At 48.2% G+C, this 23,976-nt stretch overlaps 1 protein-coding gene across 2 annotated transcripts in view; it reads right to left on the bottom strand.

Moving 5' to 3' along the window:
• PAMR1 (peptidase domain containing associated with muscle regeneration 1) overlaps positions 1-23,976 on the bottom strand; it is a 94,419-nt gene that overhangs the window by 25,100 nt on the left and 45,343 nt on the right. For both annotated transcript variants that reach the window (XM_008269766.5, XM_008269767.5), the window contains exons 4-6: positions 12,530-12,644; positions 8,943-9,160; positions 5,052-5,159 (exon numbers count right to left, since the gene is read on the bottom strand). In XM_008269766.5, coding sequence (XP_008267988.3) covers positions 5,052-5,159; positions 8,943-9,160; positions 12,530-12,644 — 441 coding nt within the window. The remainder of the gene's footprint in view (positions 1-5,051; positions 5,160-8,942; positions 9,161-12,529; positions 12,645-23,976) is intronic.

The following is a 23,976-nucleotide window of genomic DNA, read 5'->3' as shown; positions in this document are numbered from 1 at the left end:
GAATAGACTTGCCTTGAAGACTGGTGTTTATAATCAATGGCTCATCTTATAATTTGGTAAAACTTCTCAGTGGTTTTTTTGGGGGGGTTTTGTTTGTTTCTGCAATCATTCTCCATGGTTTAAAGGTATAGATATTTGGAACCAACAGTTCAACACCTAAGAATTTATTTTACAAAATACAAAATATCTCTGCAGATGAAGAAATACATTGAGGATATTTGTTGTTATCCTCTTCATATAAGACGACATTAAAAGCAATTATCAACTTCCTCTTAAGGAATTAGATGAACACCTGGCTGTACACTGATCTACCCAAGGGAATACTCAACATTTTCTCAAAGGAGGCAGACTATATAGGCCTGCCTAAGAAAAAGCATCTAGGACATGAGCACAGAAACTAAGTTGCAAATGTGTAGGTAGACTTGAATCCATGCTTGTTTAATGCAAGGTTTTTTAACCCTGGCCCCTAGGCCAGAGAGCCTTTAGTTGTGGGGGCCATCCTGGGCATTGCACAGAGTTTAGCAGCATCTCTGGCCTCTACCCACTGGATGTCAGCAGGACCCCCCCCCCCCCAACCCCAGTCATGACAACCAACACTGCTGTCTCCAGATGTCACCAAACATCTCTGGGGGTAGGGGGTAGGGTGTGTAGATAGAAGGTAGAATCACCGGTATCTGAGAACCACTGGTTTAAATAATGATTTATAGACAACATAGGTGTGCACACTACAGAAAACATCTGGAAGGATCCATACCAAGTTTCTAACAGTGGTTCCTTTGGGAAGCAGGACAGCCCAGGGAAAACACCCTTCCTTTTTTATTGCATTCACCTCTGTACTATCAGAATGTCTGAACAAGAACATATATATATATATGTATATGTGTATATATATATATATGTGTATATATATATATTTTTTTTTCCTCAATCAAGAACCAGCAGAACATTCTTTGGAACACAGAAGCAGAGGAGCCTGCCTGGGTGTCGCTCCCCCTCTTCGTGGAGGAACGACACTAAACCCTGCCTAGGCTTCATATCCGAGTCACGGCACCATTATGTCGCTCCCCCTCTTCGTGGAGGAATGACACAGGACCCTGCGCTGTTCTTTTGTCTGCTCGGCCCTCCCCGGGTTTGCTGCTGGTTCTTCCCGGGTTGGCTACTGTCCCTTCCACCTCTGTGGAAGGGCGGTTCCCCCTGGCCACTTTCCCCACTTCCGCAGGGGAGCGGCACACCGCCGGCCGGCTCTCTCGGGGGCTGCACAGGTGTTCCCCTTAGATGTTCCTCTTAGATGGTCCTGGTGCATGCCGTCTCTCTCCTCCTTTATAGTCCTCCTCCGCCAATCCCAACTCGGCTGCCCACACGCCGAGTACGCTGCTCTCCTCCAATCAGGAGCAGGATCAGCTCCTGGAGGTCATCACTCAAGTTGGCAAGAGGCAGCTGCGTAGAAGCTGTTTTCTTCTCTCCCAGCACCATATTGTGGGAGAGCAGATGCATAGAATAAGTCTTAATTCCAGTAACTTAGTCTAGTCCGAGTTGCTCCCCACACCTGGGCAGCGATGTCCTTTGAGAGAACTCACTAATGGGAAATGCCAGTGACCCGAGCTCATCAATCCATCAGCTGCGGTCTCACGAAGCCACGAGTCTCAGAACCATGTCCAAGATGCTGTGCACGTTGAGGGCAATGGGCAAGTCCGGCCACTGGCTCTGACTCTGATGCAGACCAGAGGCTCACACCTTCTGCTTCGAATCTTTTCAGCTGCAAAAAGCGAGCATTTGCCTTTGAACTGAAGACTTTAGATCACTAAAACATCCCAGTGAAGTGGCTTCCCCTCAGATAGGGGCCACACAAATAAAAGGCGGGACCCTCATCCCTAGCCTTGTCAGTGCTCTTACAGCCTTTTTTTTTTTTTTTTAAATAATTGCCTAGTCAATGTGAGCACTTCTGAGTTTGGAGAATCGGAGACATCTTGAGTTTCTTTCTAATTTTGAAAGGATTTCTTCCAGGGAGATTGTTCCAGTTGCCTGACAGCCTCAGGAGGAAAACAGCATTTCTCATTTGTCTCTTTTTCACTTTCTGAGCTGACAGATTGCTCTGAAAAAAATGGGAGAGGGCTGTGGAGAAATTTCAGAAATCGCTAAGGCTGATTTTTTGTGATGCCTCCCTCTGAGTCTGCTGGAACTCACGCCAAATTTCCTAGCAGGAAAAAAAATGGCCCTGGGCCTTATGGAAAATAAGGAGCATTTAGCCTCCCCCTATTAATGCTAGCAAATGCTATACCCGACACCTGCCACCAATATCATCGCTCCGCTGTACCTCCATGGGACTGAGGAGCTACAGTTTTTGAACAATACTTTGAAAATTGGCAAGCCAGAAGTTCTCTTGGCCACCAATGCTGGTGGTTGAGGTGACTTGAGGCGATTTATGAATCAGTTCATCATGACTTCTTCTACATTCTTTTTTCATTATGGTCATTTTTTCTCGATAGAATAATGATCCCAAACAATCCCATTTTGGACTCTCAAGCTACCCATGCATAGTTTAGTCACAACTTTTGGAATAACTTATTTTACTCCCCTAATTTGACCCAGCTTCTTGAAGGTATGTTGGCTTATTTGGTGATGTCTGACTCCATTCCCACTTTATCTTTGTTTATCAAAGCCCTAATATTGTAAAAATTCATTGAGCAATTAAGCCTTCCCTTTTTCTGTTCTCCCTTGAAGGGATTTGCTATTATTAAAAGTCTAGAGTCTACAAGGGAACTTCAGTAAGTGCACAGAAAAACAGAAATCTCAGCACAGTTTTTTCATACTACACATTTTGTCAAACTTTTCAAGGCTCATAGACAAGTGCCTGAAGCAAAGAGAAGGCCACATTTCCCTGCTCTGCCTTACCCACAACGCAGCAGGCTCGCAACGCAGAACAGCACCGTGTGCGTCTCTCGCACAGCTGCACTCAGCCAGCCGGGCCAAGACACAGAGTGATGCCTGTAGTAGGGCTCAGGGCACACACAGGGACTCCCTGCTGAAACTACAGCTCCCGTCTGTGTTGTTTGCAAGGGAACAGCAAAAATGAACCCAAACAACGTTGTGAACTTGGGGACTGCTGTCAGGCCAGGGCCATGGCAGTGACCACAGAGTACTTGTGTGAGCTGCTTAGAAGTGGCAGAGCACGCACGTGGGTGTTCTGCCCTCCTCACTGTTTTGGAGGTCCCCTCCCCACTTCCCCACTCTGTCCTGTTGCCTGTGCCCGCAGCCTCTTTCAGAGGCTGTGATGGTCACCTTGCCCACTTGCACAGAGAGCTGGGTGTGCCCGGGGTTTATGCCCTCCCACTCCCCCAGGGCAGGCGTGGCCAGTGACAGCTGCACCGGGTGGCTAGGAAAGCCCAGCCTCCTTGTCTGCAGAGCAGGACATACGCTGAGAAAGGATTCACACGCCGGGTCTCACCACCAGCGAGCACTGGCCAGGGTCTTTGCTGAATCCACACCCTTACTCAGCTCCCTTTTTTTCCCAGGCCAGCCTCCCCATTCCCTTATAAACTTCTAGGACTCTCCCTCATTCGTCACTTGCACACACATCCCCATCTCAGGATCTTCTCTGCAGGGAACCCTGCAGAGGACAATATCTGTCCTCTTTAGCTCCCTCTGAATGTGTGATTCTTCTGTTTCTGCACACCCCATTCCAGGCTGATGGCTGCTGTCAGTGACACCTGCTTTGGGCCTCATACTTCTATTATGACACATGTCAGAGTCTTGGTACCAGATACCCTTGAGCAATGGTTTCTGGTCATGAAAGTTGAGTTCCTCTTTGCCAGTGGCATAATCCTTGGTACTGCACAACTATTGTACCACCATGTAGAGTGACTGGCAGGTGCTCTTCCCAAGTACAGAGGATTGGCTCCATCGGATAGATGCCTAGACTTGGCAAGTTCTAGTTTCTTTCTCCCCTGGCAAAAGTTTGAACCTAAAACCAGAGAAGGGTCACGTCCTTCCTTTTCAACATGCATTAGGAAGTTTTGCCTGCTGTAGACTGGGTCATTTGTCTGAGTTGGTTTCCCCTTGCTGCCACTGTGTGGATAACCCCAGGTTCCTGGGGGCTACTATTATTCTGCTTTGGACCACTGTCTAGGAGAGCTTGGGACAGCCAGGATATGGATCATGGAAAAAGCTTCGGGATAGGGCTGGAGTGATCAGAGCAAAAGAAGCATGTGCTAATGGCAGTCAGCTGTGGAATTCCATAATGGAAGAGTTTCTTTCTGCCAGGACTTCTCATTGTGTCCCACCCCTGCAACACGGTTTCTTCCCAGGCCTGCTCAGGAACAACATGAGAAGCATGGAGTGGGTCTTGCCAACTCAGGATAATGCACTTCCAGGGGCATCCTTTTGTCTTGCAAGGTATCCTTCTCTCCTGCGTTTTCATAGATCCTGATACACAGTAGCCCTTCAGTCAATGTTTGCTGGTCAGCCTTTAGCTTACCTAATCTCGTCCCATACTTACAGGATGATACTGTCATGTGTCCTCCAATTCAGGATAGTTTGAGCATGAAAGACGGTGTGACTGGTGGTTATGGCCAGACAAAATGCACACACTGGGACTATGGCTGGGAGAATGGTCACCCTACGTATCCGTCACCCTCAATAAATTAGTGCTTCATACTGTGCACTAATTCCTGGAGTCTACAAAGGGTGCCCTGGAGCATAACTCTAAGATCCAGATCTCAGGATGGACAGGGAAATCAGGCCCTGAGTCATTGCACAGTGGATAGTAGTGGCATTACACGATGCACCTTGACTCACTCAGGGCTGCAAGCTCTTCATATCATTCAAGGCATTTCCAGCAGGTGAGGGCTAGTAATGTCAAGGGGCAAACCTGGGTAGTTCATGACAACTTCAGAGGTAGCCCTGCCCTTCTGAGAGCCCACGTCGCATGTCCACATTGCATGACATCTTGGACAGATCGTCCCCGACACCAAGAACAGGCCCTGCAAGGGTCGAAGCCCTCTCCACACCAGCCCCCGTGGACACCTCGACTCCCACACAGGAGGCACACTCACGATTTTCACAGTGCTGCCCGGTGTAGCCTGCCAGGCAGGCACATCTGTAAGAGCCGGCTTTGTCTAGGAGGCAGGTGCCATCATGGAAACAAGGCGACGAGGAACACGCTGCAAGACAAAAGGCATCGCTCAGTGCCTTTCGGCAGTGGACTTATTTCTCAAGTCTAGACTCAGCCTTAACCTGAGCCTTTTACTTGTCTATTAAAGTCTTCTTGCAATTGTTAAAAAAATTACTATGAATTTACTTTATGTAATTCAGAGGCATGTAGATAGAGAGAGAGATAGAGAGAGCCCCCTTATGCTGGTTTCTTCCCCATGTATCTGCCACAGCCCAGCCTGGGCCAGGCCAAAGCCAGGAGGTGGGAGCCAGGAACTCAACCCAGGTCTTGCCTGTGGGTGGCAAGGGCCCAGCTGAGTCCTCTCCTGCTGGAATTGAAAGCAAAGCCTGGAAGCCAGGAATCTGATACAAAACCTGGGAGTCCCAACAGGCATCTTAACCACTAAGCCAACCAGGATCCTTCTTGCAAATTCTTATGGCTTTTGCTGAATCCACATTACCACCACTAGAGAATGCTTCAAACAGGTACCCTTGGAATGTCAGTTCTTGCAGATATTATTTGATATTTTGATAGCTCAAAAAGTATACTCAAGACACCTCTGGCATGAGGAGCATACAGCAGACACATACAGGAACACTAAAGTGGTGAGGGCAGAGCCAGGCTGGTGGAGAGGTCATCTTTGGGTGGCTTTAGGTTATCTCTTTTCAAGAAAGCTCAGTATAGGCTGGCACTGTGGTATAGTGGATAAAGCCGCTGTCTGCAATGCTGGCACCCCATATGGGCACTGGTTCAAGTCCCGGCTGCTCCACTTCCCATCTGCTCTCTTCTATGGCTTGGGAAAGCAGTAGAAAATGACCCAAGTCCTTAGGCCTCTGCTCCCAAGTGGGAGACCTGGAAGAAGCTCCTGGCTCCTGGCTTCGGATTGGCACATCTCCGGCCATTGTGGCCATCTGGGGAGTGAACCAGCAGATGAAAGACCTCTTTCTCTTTGCTTCTGCCTCTCTGTAACTCTGCCTTTCAAATAAATAAAAATAAATCTTAAAAAAAAAAGCTCAACATCCCCAGCACTGGGAGAAACAACTGGAAGAAGATCTTTATGACACTAAGTTGAGTGCAAGAATTTTCAAACAAGCACTCTGTAAACATTAGTCGCTTAGGACGCTGACAGGTGCTCAAGTAAATAAGGATTCTGGGTTCAAATATGTGATGGGAATGCTGCCGAAACTCAACGGTAATTAATTGATTTCTTTACTATAGAACCTCTCAATTTGGTGTCCTAAATTGCTTTGTGAATTTCCACCTAAGATTCAGTCTTTCCCAAGCTTAGTTCACAGGGCATCTTGGGGACATTTTTCTCTATGGAAAACACATCGGGCAACACCATACTACATGTGATCCATCGCTCCTACGTTCTTTTTTCCAGATGTAGAAATATACACATATCCCTTGGCTCTGTTCAACAAAAATGCATTGAGTACTTCCCTGTGGAAGGTGCTGGAAAGATACAAAGGTGAATAGGACATCCTATTTACCAGATCAAAGCTATCTGAAAAACGAAGTTTACAACAACTATAGCCTGGATGGATTACAACGCAAGAAGAGAAAGTGCAGCAAGACATTCATGACAGAGCAAAGCCCAGCTCACTGGAGGAGCAGGAAACAATGCAATGTGGCCCCTGGAGGGCGGCTGCTGATGCGCAGGTCTGAGACAGAGGACTTCAGCCGTGAGTAAAAGCAGATGGAGATGGTGTTTGAGGAACAAGAGGTGCCGCTGTCTGACTGTGCATGAGTACAGGGCAGTGTTTCCCAGAATTCTCCAGGGGAGGCTCAGGGGCATATTTCAGAGGCTGAAGAGATTCTCCTGGCTCTGCCTCAGACACAGGGCGACAGCTGGTGAACCTTCGCTGCCCCCAGCTGGCTTCCCTGACAGCTGGCTCTTGCTGACCGCCCTAAGTACCCTCCCATGAATCCTGTATGCGCTCCTAATCAGCCTGCATCTGCCAGGTATCACCCGGGCACCAAGAGTCAGCCACAGGCAACCACACCCACAGCAAAAAAGCATCTAGAACTCCTAGGGGACTTCCAGGGGATGGGAGAGAGGCAACACTAGGGCTGTGCGCTGCAAGAGACGGGAGCACCTGCAGGCATCCAGCTAAGGGAAGAGCAGATTGGGGCAGGCTGTGCTGGTTTTGCTGAATGGGCAGGACTGTGAAACTGACTCCACGTGGACTCCAAGGCCACCCAGCTCTTTTCCCGAGACTTCAATGTCACATCTTACACCTAAGGAAGCCTTGATCATCACAACACCATACAAGTTGTGGGTTTTTTTAAGATTCAGGATTTTAAAAATTTTAACTTCACATTTGAGTTTACTTTGGAAAACCTGAAACAATCCAATCGTAGAATGACAAGAGCTGGGGTGACTCCTTAGAGTTACAGAATTTGTTCATCTGCAGAGTTAAGAATTTTTTTTTTTTTTTTTTTTTTTTTTGGACAGGCAGAGTGGACAGGGAGAGAGAGAGACAGAGAGGAAGGTCTTCCCTTTGCTGTTGGTTCACCCTCCAATGGCTGCCGCGGCCAGCGTGCTGCAGCCAGCGCACCGCGCTGATCCAATGGCAGGAGCCAGGTACTTCTCCTGGTCTCCCATGGGGTGCAGGGCCCAAGGACTTGGGCCATCCTCCACTGCACTCCCTGGCCACAGCAGAGAGCTGGCCTGGAAGAGGGGCAACTGGGACAGAATCCGGCGCCCCTACCGGGACTAGAACCCAGTGTGCCGGTGCCGCAAGGTGGAGGATTAGCCTAGTGAGCCGCAGCACTGGCTGCAGAGTTAAGAATTTGCGACAGGTGCTGTGGCACTGTGGGTTGAGCCACCACCACTTGTGATGCCAGCATCCCATATAGGAACACCAGTTAGAGTCCTGATTCTGATCTGCTTCCAATCCAGCTTCCTGCTAATGTGACTGATAAGCAGCAGAAGAGTTCCTGGCTCCTGGCTTCAGCCTGGCCCAGCCCGGGGTGTTGTGGGCACTTGGGGAGTGAACTAGCAGGTGGGCGAAAGATTCATTCTTTCTCTCTCCCCCTCCCTCTCTCTCTCCCCACTCCACCATCTCCCTTGTAATAAATAAAGCACATAAATCTTTTTTTTAAAAAAATAATTTGTTCATTTTGGCCAAATCCTACTTCCTTTTATGACCAGAGAGAGCAGGAGTAGAATTAGCCTTAGAATTACTCATCACAAATCGGCATTTGCCATTGACGTTGAAGACTTTATATCCATTTTCCAGATACACATGGAGGCTAAGGGTAGACCTGAGCTTGGGCAGTGGATGCCCTGGATGCTATGCCAAGCACTTCATTTGTTCTGTCTCCCAGAGCCTCCCTAATAGGGCAGGAGCTATCACTGCTCCTGTATCACTGAAGCCCAGAGAGGTAGAATAACTTTCCAAGGCCACACAGCTTTATCTGCCAGGGATCCAAAGCTTCTCTTACGCATCAGAGGCCCCATGATGGGAGCTCCAGAGCCAAACTGCTTGGGCACAAAGCCCTTGTCCCACCTCTGTCGCTCTATAACTTTGGACAAATTTTCCGTGTCTCCGTGTTCCTGCCTCCCCAGCTGAATCAGAGTTAATAACTCCTAGTTCTTGTTCTGGGTGAGCCTTCCTGGAGTAGGCCTTGCAATTTCTCTCTTTTTTTTCTCAAAGTGTAGATTGCTGCTGAGAACCCCACCTGCTGGGTGTGATGAGGGCTGAGCTGGGAGGTGGGAAGCACACAGCAAGGAGAGACGTGTCTGGAGGAAGCCACACACCGCAACATGTGTCTCCATGGCCTTTACCTGTGATCTCCTCAAAGATGGCATGGAAGCCATCAAAATTCTTGGAGCCATCGGAATGGAAGAGGACATGCAGGGCGGGGCCCGAGCTCCGGATGGCAGCTGGCCGCTCATTGCCACAGACACGCTTGATAATGGGGCCGTCGCTATTGTCTCCGTCACGGACCTCAACATAGTCATACTGGCACATGTAGTCAAACTCCAGGCTCAACATGACAAACCTGCAGGTGGAGAAGGTGACAGAAGAAACAGGTGGGCCACAGGCAGTACTGGGGGCTCCGGTCATGTTCAAGGCCACACGAGGAGCAGGTGGAGATGGATGGTGCATTGGCCTGATCGGATCAGAGGATGGTCCTAGACAGCAGGCTGTACACGTGTGTGGATACTATTTGCACATACATGTACATGCACGGGCTGTTGTCCATGCAAAGAATCTTCCCAAAGCTTTTTGGGGCAGGCAAGTCCTGTGAGCCACCCTGTGTGCTACAGGCTCTACCATCCAAGGTGATGCCCAACTTCACATCCAGATCCTACCATGTACTCACGCTGGGGCTCGAGGAACCTGCTCCCTCTCTGGGCTTCAGTGCGTTTGCCTGAACCCAAGAGAGCCCACAGCTGTCTCTCAAGCTGACAGGAGACACTACAACCTGTCTGTGCATTTGTGCATCCATTCATTTCTTTTTTCATTTACTGAACACGGATTTCTGGAGGCTGGCTCTATGCCAGCATGTTCCAGGTGCCCTGGCACAGCAGTACCCCAACTGCCAACCTGACACAGTGCCTGCCCCCCTGGAAATGAGTTCAAACAATAAGCAAGGAGACCAAAAGACAAGGCAAATCCAGAGAGGGCGAAGCACTATGAATGAAATAAACCAGCTAAGAGTGTACAGAGTGAAAAAAACAAATCTAAAATAAGGGGCTGGTGTTGTGGCGTAGTAGGTTTAATGCTGGCATCTGCAATTCTGGCATCCCATAGGGGTGCTGGTTCGTGTCCCAGCTCCTGCACTTCCAATCCAGCTCCCTGCTCAAGGCCCGAGAAAGCAGCAGAAGATGGCCCAAGTGTTTGGGCCCCTGGCACCCAGCTGGATGAAGCTCCTGGCTGCTGGCTTTGGCCTGGCCCTGCATTGGTCATTGCAGTCATCTGGGGAGTGAACGATCAGATGGAAGACCTCTCTTTCTCTACCTCTCCCTCTCTCTCTGTAACTCTGTCTTTTAAAGAAACAAATAAATCTTTAAAAGAAAAAAGAAAGAAAGAAAGAAAGAAAGAAAGAAAGCCATAGAGTAAAGTGACTGGCACAAGGTGGTCAAGAAAGACCTCTCTGTGATGGTGATACCTGGGCAGAGATTTAAATGCCACAATGAGGCCAGCCCTGTGAAGATCCTGGGGAAGAGTAGTCAAGGCAGAGGAATCTGTAAGTGCAAAGGCCCTGAGGCCGTAACGTGCTTTGCATGTGGGAGGAACTGAGAGAAAGCTGGGGATGCTGCAAGATGGTGAGTGATGGGGAGATAGGTGCTAGCCACAGTCAGCAAGGGGAGCAGGAGCCAAACTTGGCATGGTTGAAGAGTTCATGCTGTAATTCAGACTCAGGAGGAAGCCACTGGGAGGACTCAATGAGAGACCATGATTGGGGTTAGGCATTTAAAGGATCACTGCAGAAAGGAGACAGCAGTACTGCACCGGTGGGAGCAGGAAGCCACCAGAGTCCCAGTGGGAGATGGTGGCGGCCTTAGGTCGGATGGTGCCAAGTGAGCAGAGATGTGAGTGGCCTTGAGATTACTTTCCAGGGAGGAAACTAGGTGTTTCGGTAGCCTGACCAGTAGGTGGTGGAAATGGGGCATGAGGGACAGCTGAGGAGCTTAGGGGCTGAACACTCTGCACCTGATCCCAGAAGTTCCCAGCATTATCATTACCCTGGGCAGGAGGCCCAGGTTTAACCAGTCAGAAAGAAATCAACACACTTCTCTGCCTCCCTGGGGCCCTTCTCTGGGCACGGGAGACACTTCTCGATCCTCCACTGGGCTGCTCTCCTGGGATTTGTATCCCCATCTTGGGGGCTTGTCAGAGCTTCTGGGGGACATGCTCAATGTAACACCTGCCTTTAGCAGCCCCTGAGCCCAGTAAGCAGAGCACTGTGATCCAGGCTTCCTCCAGAAAAGCCCAAGAAACGAGTCTCACTCCCAACCTCAGGCCCTCACAGAGTGGAGACACCAGCTACCAAGGACCAGTTGCCGAGGAGGATTAAGAAGGGGACCTGTTCCAGATTCTTCCAATCTGAGATACTGTGCTGTCTCTTCCGGAGGACAGAGAGCCATCCTAGGAGCCAGCTGGCCTGCGCCCACCACTGCATGCACTGATCCATCCAGAAAATTCTTACCATAAGCTTGTGCCCCCAGAGGATCAATCACCTCCACCCCTCCCTCCAACCAGGGAGAAGAGGGCCAAGCTAAGGGGACAATGACCCTGGAAATGCCAGGAGTGGGTGGGCCACTCTGCTGTCCTGGAGAGCAAAGAAGAGCATGCTTTCCAGGAGAGAGCAGACACCACAGTTAGAAAGCTGTCCTCTTTTTTTTTTTTTTTTTTTTTTTTTTTTGACAGGCAGAGTTAGACAGTGAAAGAGAGAGAGAGACAGAAAGGTCTTCCTTCCGTTGGTTCACCCCCCAAATGGCCACTACGGCCGGCGCTGTGCTAATCCGAAGCCAGGAGCCAGGTGCTCCTTCCTGGTCTCCCATGCAGGTGCAGGGGCCCAAGCACTTGGGCCATCCTCCACTGCACTCCCGGGCCACAGCAGAGAGCTGGACTGGAAGAGGAGCAACCGGGACTAGTACCCGACGCCCCAACCGGGACTAGAACCCGGGGTGCTGGCGCCACAGGTGGAGGATTAGCCAAGTGAGCCGCGGCGCTGGCCAAGAAAGCAGTTCTTTCAACATCTGTTTCAATCATCTGTAATATACCAGGATGCAATAACAAATGATTTTTACAAAACAGGTCTCTCCTGTAAGGTTTACCAACAGTTACAATAAAATGGGGCCTATACTTTGGACTACAGTGTGAATTAAACATTCGTGAGGATCTCAATGCTCCTTAAGCGAAAACAGCCTATCTCCCACACAGGTGAGAGAATGAGCTTATTTCTTGTGAGTACTTCCTGTTTCCTGAGACAGCCATGACCAGCATGAACCCTGATCTGGAGCATAAACTCCCTAGAGCTAAGACAAGACTGTGCCTTTTTTTTTTTTTTTTTTTTTTTTTTTTTCACGTACCTCCCCTAGGACTCAGCCCAGTGCTAGGTAATTAAGAAACCTCATGAAAGATGTGAGGCTGGGTAGGTGGCACTCAGGAATTTGCTTCATTGGTTCAAAATCCTCTGAACCCCATCATCCCAGAGCAGTGAATGACAAGAGGTTAATTGGTTGTAGTTCTGTTGAGGCCTTACCCCACAGAATCAAAGAGAAAGGCTCCAATACACATTTTATGCTTCTAAGAATTCCATGCTGGTGGTTGGCCCTTGGTGCCCAGGGTCCAGGGCCCTCCATCCCATTACTGTTTCCTTATAACCTCAGACTCCTTAATTTTGGCCACAGCCCTTTACCTTAGTTGGATGACAAACCCAGGTTTGGCATGAATGGTCCATTCACAGTGAGCATTTAGAGGGTAGCTCTCCAACAAAATCTGACCCTTTGGGGCTCGGAGAACCTGGCCACATCCTGGGGAGAGAAAAAAAGATTGGAGTGGATATTGGATCAATGGGAAAGAGATAAAAGAAGTTTCAAAGGGTCTCTCAGCTCATCCCACATCCCTGAGAACAGAATAAGGAAAAGGAAGAAAGGAATTAGTATTTCTTAAGCACCTAGCAAGGTGCTAGGCAATTTGTAGGAATTAATTCTCTTAATCCACCCGGCAGCTTGAGTTAAACAAATAGCTCACCCAGCAAGTGGCAGAGCGGAGAGACTCATGCCTAACTACGTCCAAGTTCACAGTCACATACCACCCTGCCTCTCCAGGACTGCCCTGGAAGAGCTGATCAACCCACTGGATTGCACTCATGCTTTTAAATTTATTTTTCTTTATTCCAACCCTGTTAATACAAACTATTGTGAAGACCACTAACAAAAATTAAAAATTCTTGAAAACATGAATTAATGAGGGACTAATGATGGAAGTAGAAGCAAAGGCCCAAAGCTTTCCATCCTCACCTTCACCTGGTCCCCTGACTTTTTTTTTTTTTTTTTTTTTTTGACAGGCAGAGTGGACAGTGAGAGAGAGAGACAGAGAGAAAGGTCTTTCTTTGCTGTTGGTTCACCCTCCAATGGCTGCCGCGGCCAGCGCACCGTGCTTATCCGATGGCAGGAGCCAGGTGCTTATCCTGGTCTCCTATGGGGTGCAGGGCCCAAGGACTTGGGCCATCCTCCACTGCACTCCCTGGCCACAGCAGAGAGCTGGCCTGGAAGAGGGGCAACTGGGACAGAATCTGGCGCCCCAACCGGGTCTAGAACCCGGTGTGCCAGCGCCGCAAGGCGGAGGATTAGCCTGTTGAGCCACGGTGCCGGCTCTGAATTACTTTCAAGGAATCCCCAAGATCTGAAAAATCACTGGACTGAATAGTCTTAATTATAGCATACTTTCTAGCATTAATAAAAATATGGATATGGCAGATGTATCTTATTTTTACAAAAAGTTTGAGGTAAATGCCTTGAAGTGATTTTATAGAAAAAATATATTTGAGTTATTATTAATAAATGATATTTTCTATCCTGAGCTGGCAAACTATGATCCATTACCCAAAACTGTACTACCACCTGTTTTTGGAAATAAAGTTTGATGGGAACACAGCCACACCCAATCATTGATGCGTTCTCTAGAACTGTTTTGTGCAAAAATGGCATGGTTGTGCAGTGATGACAAGAAACAACAGGGCCCACAAAAATGAAAATGCTTATATCTGCCCATTTGCAGAAACCTTACCTCAGTTCTACACAGAAACCCAGAGGATGGCATAAACTCCGGATAGGCAGTTTCATTCCCTAATTCGTGATAAAGCACAGAACCCCACGACTCAAACAAAATATGAGTGTCAGTGGATGCCACTTCACGGCAAGGTGGCAATGGGCGTAACTGTACAGTGTTAGCAGAAAAAAGAGCCCAAACTCTCCTTTTGACCAGCAGTGTGCCCTGAGGCTCGTTACTGTGCTGCAAGGTACTTGTCTCTTTTATACTAAGACTTCTACTACAGCTGCCCCAGGGGAAGCACCTGCTGCTTTCCACTTGGGGCTCTTATCCAGCGCCAGCCTCCTCATCTCTATGTCTACCCCCCCTACAACACACCCCTCTGGAATCCTGGCCTCCTCCCTCCGCTTGCAGGATCCTTGCCCCCAACATTCTGGTGCATTAGCAGCCAAGGAGTAGCTCAGGGCAGCCAAGGCAGTGTTGACTTATTTATTCAAAATAAAGCCATCAGAGGGCATTCGTCTCTCATCCAAGCCGCCTGCAAGCTGCCCACGGTGAAACACCTTCCTGGACGTTCTCGGCACTGCCTCATTGGCTCCCGAGGCCTAGCCCTGCCCAATCTTGGGTATCTTCACCGGCTCCCTCACACTGCCCCCGCATCATCAGCTCCCTTCTGCTCCCACTGCAGGCCCTGAGCAGGCTGCTCTCTTACCCTAGAGGGCGTCTCCTCCCTTTGGGAATTAAACTCCACTGCACCTTCCTCGGAGGCCTTCCTGGAGCATCCAGTTAGGTCGGCCCTCCCAGTTCTGCAGTCACCACCATTACCCAGTTTTGCCTTCCTCATCACAGACATCACTATTTACAGTTAGCTAACTGGAGACAGGCACTTGGCCTAGCAGTTAAGAGGCCAGTTAACTAACCCATGTCCCATGTTGGAGTACCTGGGTTCAATACACAACTCCAGCTCCCTAATAACACAGACGCTGGGAGGCAGTGGTGATGGATCAAGAAGTTGGGCTCCTGCCACCCATGCGGGAGGTCCCGATTGAATTTCCAGCTCCTGGCTTTGGCCTGGTCCAACTTTGGCTATTGTGGGCATCGGAGGATGAACCAGACAATAGAAACGTGTGTCTGTCTGTCTGTCTGTCTCTCTCTCTCTCATGTTTTCTGTCTGCCTCTAAAATGCATTTTTAAAAATGCAAAGACAAAAACAGAAATGCATTTATCTACTTTATTTACTTACTCCCTCTGGTAGAGTGGTGACCTGCTACTTGCTAAATATTTATTGAACCAATGACCAATGATCTTAAAGGCCAGGCACCGGCCAAAACCTTCACAAATGTTACTTCCTTTAATCCTCCTAACAAACCCAGTACAGCAACATTCACCTCCACATTTCCGAGATACAGAAGACTAGGGATGGAGAAACGAAGTGACTTCCCCAGCTCCGACAACCCAGAGGCCAGAAGGCTGCAAATCAGTGTCCTCCTGGTAAAACAGGGGCTCAGAGCAGGAACTGTAGAGCGCCACAGCCCTTGGCTGGGAACGCAGCTTGATCTCCACTGGTTATGCAGCCTGGGGAGGTGATTCTGTCTCTCAGAACCTGGGTAAACCTGCACCGAATGTGAATCAAAGTGCCACCAATTCACACGGCTTGTCAGGCTTAAATCAGATTACGTGTGGAAGATCCTTAGCAGAAAAATCAGTGCTCACTGTGGCTCTCTGAAGCGGCCAGCGGAGCAGGGGTTTGAACTTGGATTTGCCTGCTGCCGAGGCTGGGTCTTGTTTGGGAAGACCATTAAGCTGTCTGATGAGGTTCCTGGCTCACTCCATGACGAAGCGACGAAGCAGCAGGAGTTTTCCGCTCCCAAAGGACAGACATACAATCTCACTGCCGCCTTGGGAAATGCACGTTCCTTCTTCCTGCACACCTCGCACTTTCGCATCGCCCACATCTGCCCATCTGCTGCGAGGCGGCGGAAGTGAAGCGCTGGGTGTGAGAGACGAGGAAAGAAGTCTTCCCGCACAGCCCCCAGCCCGCGGGGCCTGGCAGCTTTCCAGCCTGAAACGTGTTAAGTCCCAGCTCCCTCAAGCAAAGCTCTCGCTGGGAATCCCAAGTTAGAACCAGCAGCATGTGCTGCCAGCCTGCTTCCAGTTTCCTCCCTCCCCCTGGAAGCTGGAATCAGACATCCAGGCCCCTGGGCTCCTCCCCAAACCCAAGAGAAGCTGGTGCCCATAACCACACAGGTGTCTTTGCCCGGTGCACTGGGGCTTTGGCAAACCCTAGGGTTTCATGCAACCTCTGGAGGGCTTGGAGTCTCCTCCGCACCCCTGTGCAGCCTCCCAGGCACCAGCCTCTGGCCATGTGATGTGCTGGACCACTTGTTCCTACAGGCCCAGGGCCATCCTGCGGAAGTAGCCCAGATTCCAGGACCCACGGCACTGCTCGATCCTCCCTAACATTGTCCCTTCTCACTGTGAAGGGAACAGCCGAGCTGGCCTCAGGATGCAGACCAATTTCCAACCAACCAGAGACAAAGAGGCTGCTTCTTGGAAATGTGCTTGGAGGAAGGGGTATTGGGCAAAGAGGAAGAGGAGGAAGGAGCCCCCAATTCCTCCCCACATCAAGGGACTGGTTCAGCTCCCTCCCCACCCCTGCCTGGACTCAGGGAGTTGGCGGACCTGGGTGCAGGGGGCTGACTAAGGACACCTCCCTGTCCAGGAGAGAACACTGAACACACTGGGTGTCCCTGCCAAGGAAGTGCCGCTAGCCAACCAAGCAGGTGGTCCCCAGCCTGAAAGAACAGAGCAGGGCAAAGGGCCCAGAAGATGTGCTCAGACTCCGCAACGCTGTCTGGCAGCAGGGGGAGCGGGCTGTGTGTGTGTATGCGTGTGTGCGTGCGTGCATGCGAGTGTGAGGACAGGCGTCCATCAGCGACGCTGTCAAACCCTGGAGGCACGCTGCCTTTCCCATTGCCAGAGGCCAAGGCAGGAAGGGTACCTGGAGAGGCTCCAGCACCACAAGGTTGAGAAAAGCAATCTTGGTAGGAGGGCTGGGAGGCTCCCAATCGCAATGACCATCTGAACATTCACACAGGTGTCTCTAGCGCTGGGGTGCGAAGGGGTGGCAGGAAGGAAACACTAGGAACTTCTGAGAAGTGCTTGGCATCTGTTTTTCCTTTCATCTTTTCTCTTAGAAGGAAAAACGAGGACTTTCTGTAAAAGCCCATTCAGACAGAAAGGGGCATTTGCATTTTCTTTCCTGCTTCAAAGGCAGCCCTCCAGAGGCAGGGCTCAGCCCATGAAGCCAGCTTGGGTCCGAGTCTCCGTTCACCCATTCCCAGCCCTGTGACCTGAGACAAGTTCACTGTATTTTCTGAATCAGGGCTTTTCATTTGGAAATGAGAATAATTGGACTCGATTATGGACCCTGGGTTTTTCTTGTTTGTTTGTTTTAAGGATTAAATGACATATTGTATGCAATGCCTTTAATGCCTGGTACTTTAAAATGCTCAATGCATGGTAACAAGTATGGTTGTTTTTCTTGAATCTGGGCTGGGTTTGAATCCAGGAGTGACTCCACAGCTCCCCTTGTGATTTGGCCTAAACTTCAATCAGTTGGGAACTTTATAGTGACTCCCTCATGACTCCGTATATGAGAGAATGGACACTGTCTTATTCACACCTTTGCATGCAGTGAGTTGCTGCTCACCTAATTGTTAACTGAATGAAAGACCGTGGTAAGTAATTAAACATCGCCCTGCCCTAGCAAACCATTTAAACTCCCGCCACATCAAATGCCCTGTCCACTCGGTTCAAACAGTTGTCCAGCAGGAAGAGTGTGTACCACTTTGCCACAGCAATTTTCGCTTTACACTTGCCAGGGTCTTCACCAAAAAGTGCAAGGATTGCTCTACTATCAGAAGTCAGGAACTGGGCTAGCATGACACAAAGCATTCAAATTGCTGCCCACTGTCAGTCTCTGTGCCTCAGTCAGCTTGATTTCTTCTCCTCTGGCTTAGTTTTCTTCTCTTGTGAGCAATAAGCTCTCAATTTCTTCCAATTAATTTTATTTTTGGGGGGTTCCTCATTTTTTTAACTTTTATTTAATAAATATAAATTTCCAAAGTGCAGCTCATGGATTACAATGGCATTTTCCCCGCCATAATTTCCATTCCACCCACAACCCTCCCATCTCCCGCTCCCTCTCCCATTCTATTTGCATCAAGATTCATTTTTCAATTATCTTTATATACAGAAGATCAATTTAGTATATATTAAGTAAAGATTTCAACAGTTTGCTCCCACACAGAAACATAAAGTGAAAAATACTGTTTGAGTACTAGTTATAGCATTAATTCACATTGTACAACACATTAAGGACAGAGATCCTACATGAAGAATAAGTGCACAGTGACTCCTGTTGTTGACTTAACAATTTGACACTCTTGTTTGTGGCGTCAGTAATCTCCTTAGGCTCTTGTCATGAGTTGCCAAGGCTATGGAAGCCTTTTGAGTTTGCTGACTTTGATCTTATTTAGACAAGGTCATAGTCAAAGTGGAAGTTCTCTCCTCCCTTTAGAGAAAGGTACCTCCTTCTTTGATGGCCCGTTCTTTCCACTGGGATCTCACTCAGAGATCTTTCATTTAGGGTTTTTTATTTGTTTGTTTGTTTGTTTGTTTTGCCAGAGTGTCTTGGCTTTCCACGCCTGATCATGGGCTCTTCAGCCAGATGTGAATACCTTAAGGGCTGATTCTGAGGCCAGAGTGCTGTTTAGGACATCCGCCATTCTATCAGTCTGCTGTGTATCCCACTTCCCATGTTGGATCGTTCTCTCCCTTTTTAATTCTATCAGTTAGTATTAGCAGACACTAGTCTTGTTTATGAGATCTCTTTGACTCTTAGACCTCTCAGTATGATCAATTGTGAATTGAAATTGATCACTTGGACTAGTGAGATGGCATTGGTACATGCCACCTTGATGGGATTGAATTGGAATCCGCTGGCATGCTTCTAACTCTATCATTTGGGGCAAGTCAGATTGAGCATGTCCCAAATTGTACATCTCCTCCCTCTCTTATTCCCACTCTTATATTTAACAGAGATCACTTTTCAGTTAAATTTAAACACCTAAGAATAATTGTGTGTTAATTACAGAGTCCAACCAATATTATTAAGTAGAACAAAAAAAATACTAAAAGGGATAAAGTATTAAGTTGTATATCAACAGTCAGGACAAGGGCTGATCAAGTCACTTTAATTTCGGGTGTTTTATTTTTCAGTTCTAGGATTTCCCCTTGGCTCTAGTGCTTTCCAAATTTCTCCTGACATGTCTCATATCTTTACCCATTGTATTAATGTTATCTTCTATATCCTTTCATGTATTTATTTTAAAATCATTCAAAATTCTTGTCTGAACACTCTGGTATTTTGTCACTGATGGTCTAGTTCTTTTGGCTGATTATTCTCTTGACTATGGGTCATTACTCTCTATAGGTCATTACTCTTGCTTCTTCATGACAGGAAATACATTATTTCCTTTGTTTGGGATTGTCCTTTTCTTTATTAGGTAGACAGAAAGAAGAACTCAGCAATTTGACCCAATGAGTAGTTAAGCTGGCTTAGAACAGGACAGAGGCTGTACACCCACCAGAAATGCCTTAACGTTCAGACACCAGAACTTGAGGAAGTTTCTTTTTGCTTTTCAGCTCCTCCTTCCCCTATGTCCTGCACAGCTATGGCTACAAGACCAGCAGACTGTGAGTCTGTAAGACAGCAAGACCTGTAAGACTATGCAGTCCCAAGGTCTTCTACTTTGTCCTCATGCCCCAACCCCACCCTTACTTTCTTAGCAAAATCCCATTTAATCAAATACTTGGTGGCAGGGATTGTCTTTGCTTTGGAAATTTTCTAGACTTCAGTTCCACAGGTCGGCCCACAGGGTCATCCCAAACCTGGTCTGCTCTTTCTTCTCCATAGGCCCCTTCCTTCACCTGCCCTGTTCCCAACGTCAACAGCTCGCCTGGGTAAGAAGCATCCTGAATCCCTGATGCCCCAGCACCCAGGAAGAACTCTTCCCTCTAGCATATGGTCTTAGATTTTGTGTTCACAGACATTTGGTGGTCTTAACGAAAACTGGACTTGCCCTGGTCTACAGAGCGATTTCTTAACGTTTCAGTGGGGGGGGGGGGGGGCTTTCAAGTCCTTCTAGACCCTGTCCAGAAACTGGGCTACAATTGATGACTTCTTTGACAATATAAAATCCTCTACAAAGTCTCAAACATGAATTCACTTTAGTCAAAGGGCTTTTCAGACATAAAATGTAAAATATATCTTCTGTGCAATACTTATCCTGGCAAAACTACCTCCTCGTGTCGGCAAATATTCTTTGTCCCCTTGACAAATTATTTTTTTATTATCATTCCTTTCTGGCCCTAGATTGGCTTCTTCCCTTCTCCCCCCACATCAAAACACAATAAGCAAACAAACAAGAGTTCATTTCATGGCTCTGGTTTGGTACCAAGAACAACATGCACCATTTATTAAGCCCTTACTAAGTGCCAGACCCCATTAAGGGATTTTTTTACCATACTTCATTTAACCCTCAGAAAACCCTCTGAAGGGTCACCATTACTTTTTTAAAATTCATTTGTAATTTATTTTTTTAAAGGCAGGGCAAGAGAGACAGTAAGATAGAGATAGATAGAGACAGACACACACACAGAGATACACACAGAGGGAGGGAGGGAGGGAAGGTAGGAGGGAGGAAGGGAGAGAGGGAGAGAGGGAGAGAGAGAGGGAAAGAGGGAGGGGGAGGGGGAGGGGAGGAGGGGGGAGGGGGGGGAGAGAGAGAGAGAGAGAGAGAGAGAGAGAGAGATCTTTCTGGTTGAGTCCCCAAATGCCTGCAACAGTCAGGACTGGCAGGTCAAAGCTAGAACTCAATCCAGATCTCCTTCAGGGGTGTCAGGGACCCAAGTACTTGAGCCATCATCTGTTGCCACAGGGTATACATTAGCAGGAAGCTGGAGTTGGAAGCAGAATGGGGACTCAAACCTATGGACTCAGGTGTGGGTAGCCCAAGCCGTATCTTAACTGCAGTGCCAAACACCTGTCCCATGGGGCTATGGTTATTATCCTCATTTTGTAAATGAGGGAACTGAGACTTCCAAAGATTGAGTAGCCTTATCCAACTTCATGGAAGGACATGCAAATCTAGTCCTACTGGGTCCAAGCCCAGGTTGCTAATCACCACATAATGTCATGTCCAGTCTGTACCTATCTGGGCATTGTTCTTTCCCTAGAAGTGTCAGAACACAAGTGACTGGAGCAAAATGAAACAGTTATCAGTGATTTCACCCCCAGCAATTCCACCGTTTCCCAGGAGGGTACAACACGAATCAATTGCGCAAAGCTTTGTATATTTCAACAATGATAAAAAATTGGGGCCGGCGCTGTGGTGTAGCAGGTAAAGCCATCGCCTGCAGTGCCAGCATCCCATATAGGCACGGGTTCAAGTCCTGGCTGCTACACTTCCAACCCAGCTCTCTGCTGTGGCCTGGGAAAGCAGTGGAGGACCACCCAAGTGCTTGGGCCCCTGCACCCATGTGGGAGGCCCAGAGGAAGATCCTGCCTCCTGGCTTCAGATTGGCTCAGCTCCAGCCATTGCAGCCATTTAGAGAATGAACCAGTGGATGGAAGACCTCTTGCCTCCCCTTCTCTCTGTCTGTAACTATGCATCTCAAATAAATAAAATAAATCTTAAAAAAAAAAAGAAAAGAAAATCAGGGTGAACTTCAAATCTTTCTGGGAAGCAAGAAATCAAGGAAGTACAAGCAAGAATGGCCTGGTGAAGCCAGCTTGACCGGTGTTCCCAGGGAAAATCTGGTACAGGAAAACAAGAACATTATGAAATACAGGAAAAAATTTTAAATCCATACGTCCATAGTGCAGAAAACAGAAAGCCACATGTGGCAAAATGACAATCATTGGTGAATCCAAGCAAGGGTATGTGTCTATGTCATCATTTTACCACTCTGTGGATTTGAAACTTATCAGAATTAACAGCTGGGAAAAGGATGAGAGAATCAGTTCCTTGCCCACGCCTGTGTCTTTTGAGACTACTGAGCAAACGTTCCTGGGCAGGGAGATATAATCCAATCCTCTCCTGGGTTCAACAGCCCACAGGTCCTTTCTGGGGTCTCCCAGAGAACACAATCCCCCGATGGTGATGACTGGACTGATCCCATCATGACTGTTTTTTAAAACTGTCATAGGCTAAGTTGATATTATCACAAACATTGTCCAGAGCGGTGAGCAAACTAAGGTGCCACTGCAACTGTTCAGTGCTGAAGACTCTAGAATCCGAAGATAAAACTGTTATGATCTCCCCTGTTACTTGCCTGTCCTTCTTTCTAAGATTCTATATGACACACACCAGGAACCCCTTCTTCTACCATCTGAAAGGATTGCGTGGGCGCCATCTTCTGGGCAAATGCTTGCACTGTCACTGGGCTCCAGCACTGCGCCCAGCCATCCACAGGCCGCGGTGTTCAGCTCCCATTAACACAGGCAGGCAGGGTAGAGCCCAGGCACAGGCAGGCACACTACAGACTGCAAAATTAATGTCTTCCTCCTATGAATTCCCTCCATGGTTTAATGCCAATATGATGTGGAGGTAGTAAGAATCAAATAGTAGCACATTGACACCTGCTTACAATCAAGTCTTATTTCCATAGAAGAAATGCAGCTCATGGAGGGCTCATCGTGCTCCCTGGTGACAAGCCCAGGGCTCTGTTAGACATGTTCTGTTAACACACGTGGCTGTGGTAACCTTCACCGTGTGGAACAAGGCTTTCAGACCAAGCACAGCTGGCTCAACAAGGAATCAGGGAGCATTCTGACCATCTATTCACTTCTTAGTATTGACCACATTCTAAATTGTTATTACATTTTCAGCGAGTCTCTCTTCTCTAAACTGCAAGCTTCCAGATGCCAAGGATCACATCTGTCTTGCTTATCACTGTATGTCTAGTGCCCGGGAGCATCTATTCAGATAAACAGATTCATGAAAAATGTATGAACTCTCTGCTCTGCTTCCTAGCGAGGATGACTGCTTGCCCTAGGCCAGCTCTGCTGTCCTGGAGGACCTTAATCCTATAGATGGACACCAGCATTGACCCAGCTACATTAAACTCCTAACACAGCCAATTCCTCCACTGCTGCTCAACCCAAGACTCATCCAATAGGGGACATTTGGAAAGGCAGGTGTACAGGATATCTTTGGGCAGCTACTATTCTTCTGTCTTGTTATCTGCTTTGTTGAACTTCTGCATGCAAATGTCCTTTTTTTCTTCTCTCTTGTCCCCTAAACCAACCCACTTACTCATATGGAGTAACAGGAGCACTGTTAGGGAGGCTTGCCTCTCTTCCCATTGGGATGGAGTCTGCCTGCCTACTTCAATGGTCTGGGGCATCGCCACGTGTGGCCACAGGCATGTGAGTGAACATGATGTGAGCAAAGGGGCTGTGTGTTTGGCTTGGCCTCTTATTCTCCTATAGCCCACCTGAGAAGAACACGCCCCAAGTGGCTACTGCTCTTTCTGCCTGATCTGCAGCCTGGAGTTCAACTTACACCACACAGGTTGAAAACAGTGCAATCCCTGCCAGCTCACACACTCAAGATAGAGAAAAAATAAACATTTGTTCTTTTAACACCGACTAATGTATATGAATATATTATCACCACCACCTCTGAAAGCTTCAACTTAGAGATTCAATTCTCTGAACACAATACTCTTTCCATCTACATGTTCATTACTTTATGAGCACTGAGCCTGCTTTCCCACCTAACAAAGACCCCCTAACCCCATTGTCTCTACCAGGCTGTTTCTGGAATCATTACCTTCCCAACCCGGATCTCCAGTCACTCGGGTGTTAGACAACTCATGGACAGCCAAACAGCTGGTGTTCTGCTCCTCTGCCACTATGCTACTAGCCGGCATTGTCCACCTGTTCTGATTGCATCACCTACACAGCTGCTCCAGCTCCGCGGCTCCTCCCTCTTGCCCGGGCATGTTTTAGCTGATCCCTAA

Source organism: Oryctolagus cuniculus, chromosome 1, assembly GCF_051225735.1.
Source record: "Oryctolagus cuniculus isolate XC-2025 breed Fujian yellow rabbit chromosome 1, ASM5122573v1, whole genome shotgun sequence".
NCBI lineage: Eukaryota > Metazoa > Chordata > Mammalia > Lagomorpha > Leporidae > Oryctolagus > Oryctolagus cuniculus.
Note: the sequence above shows the minus strand (reverse complement) of the source record. Positions and strands in the feature narration are given on the sequence as shown.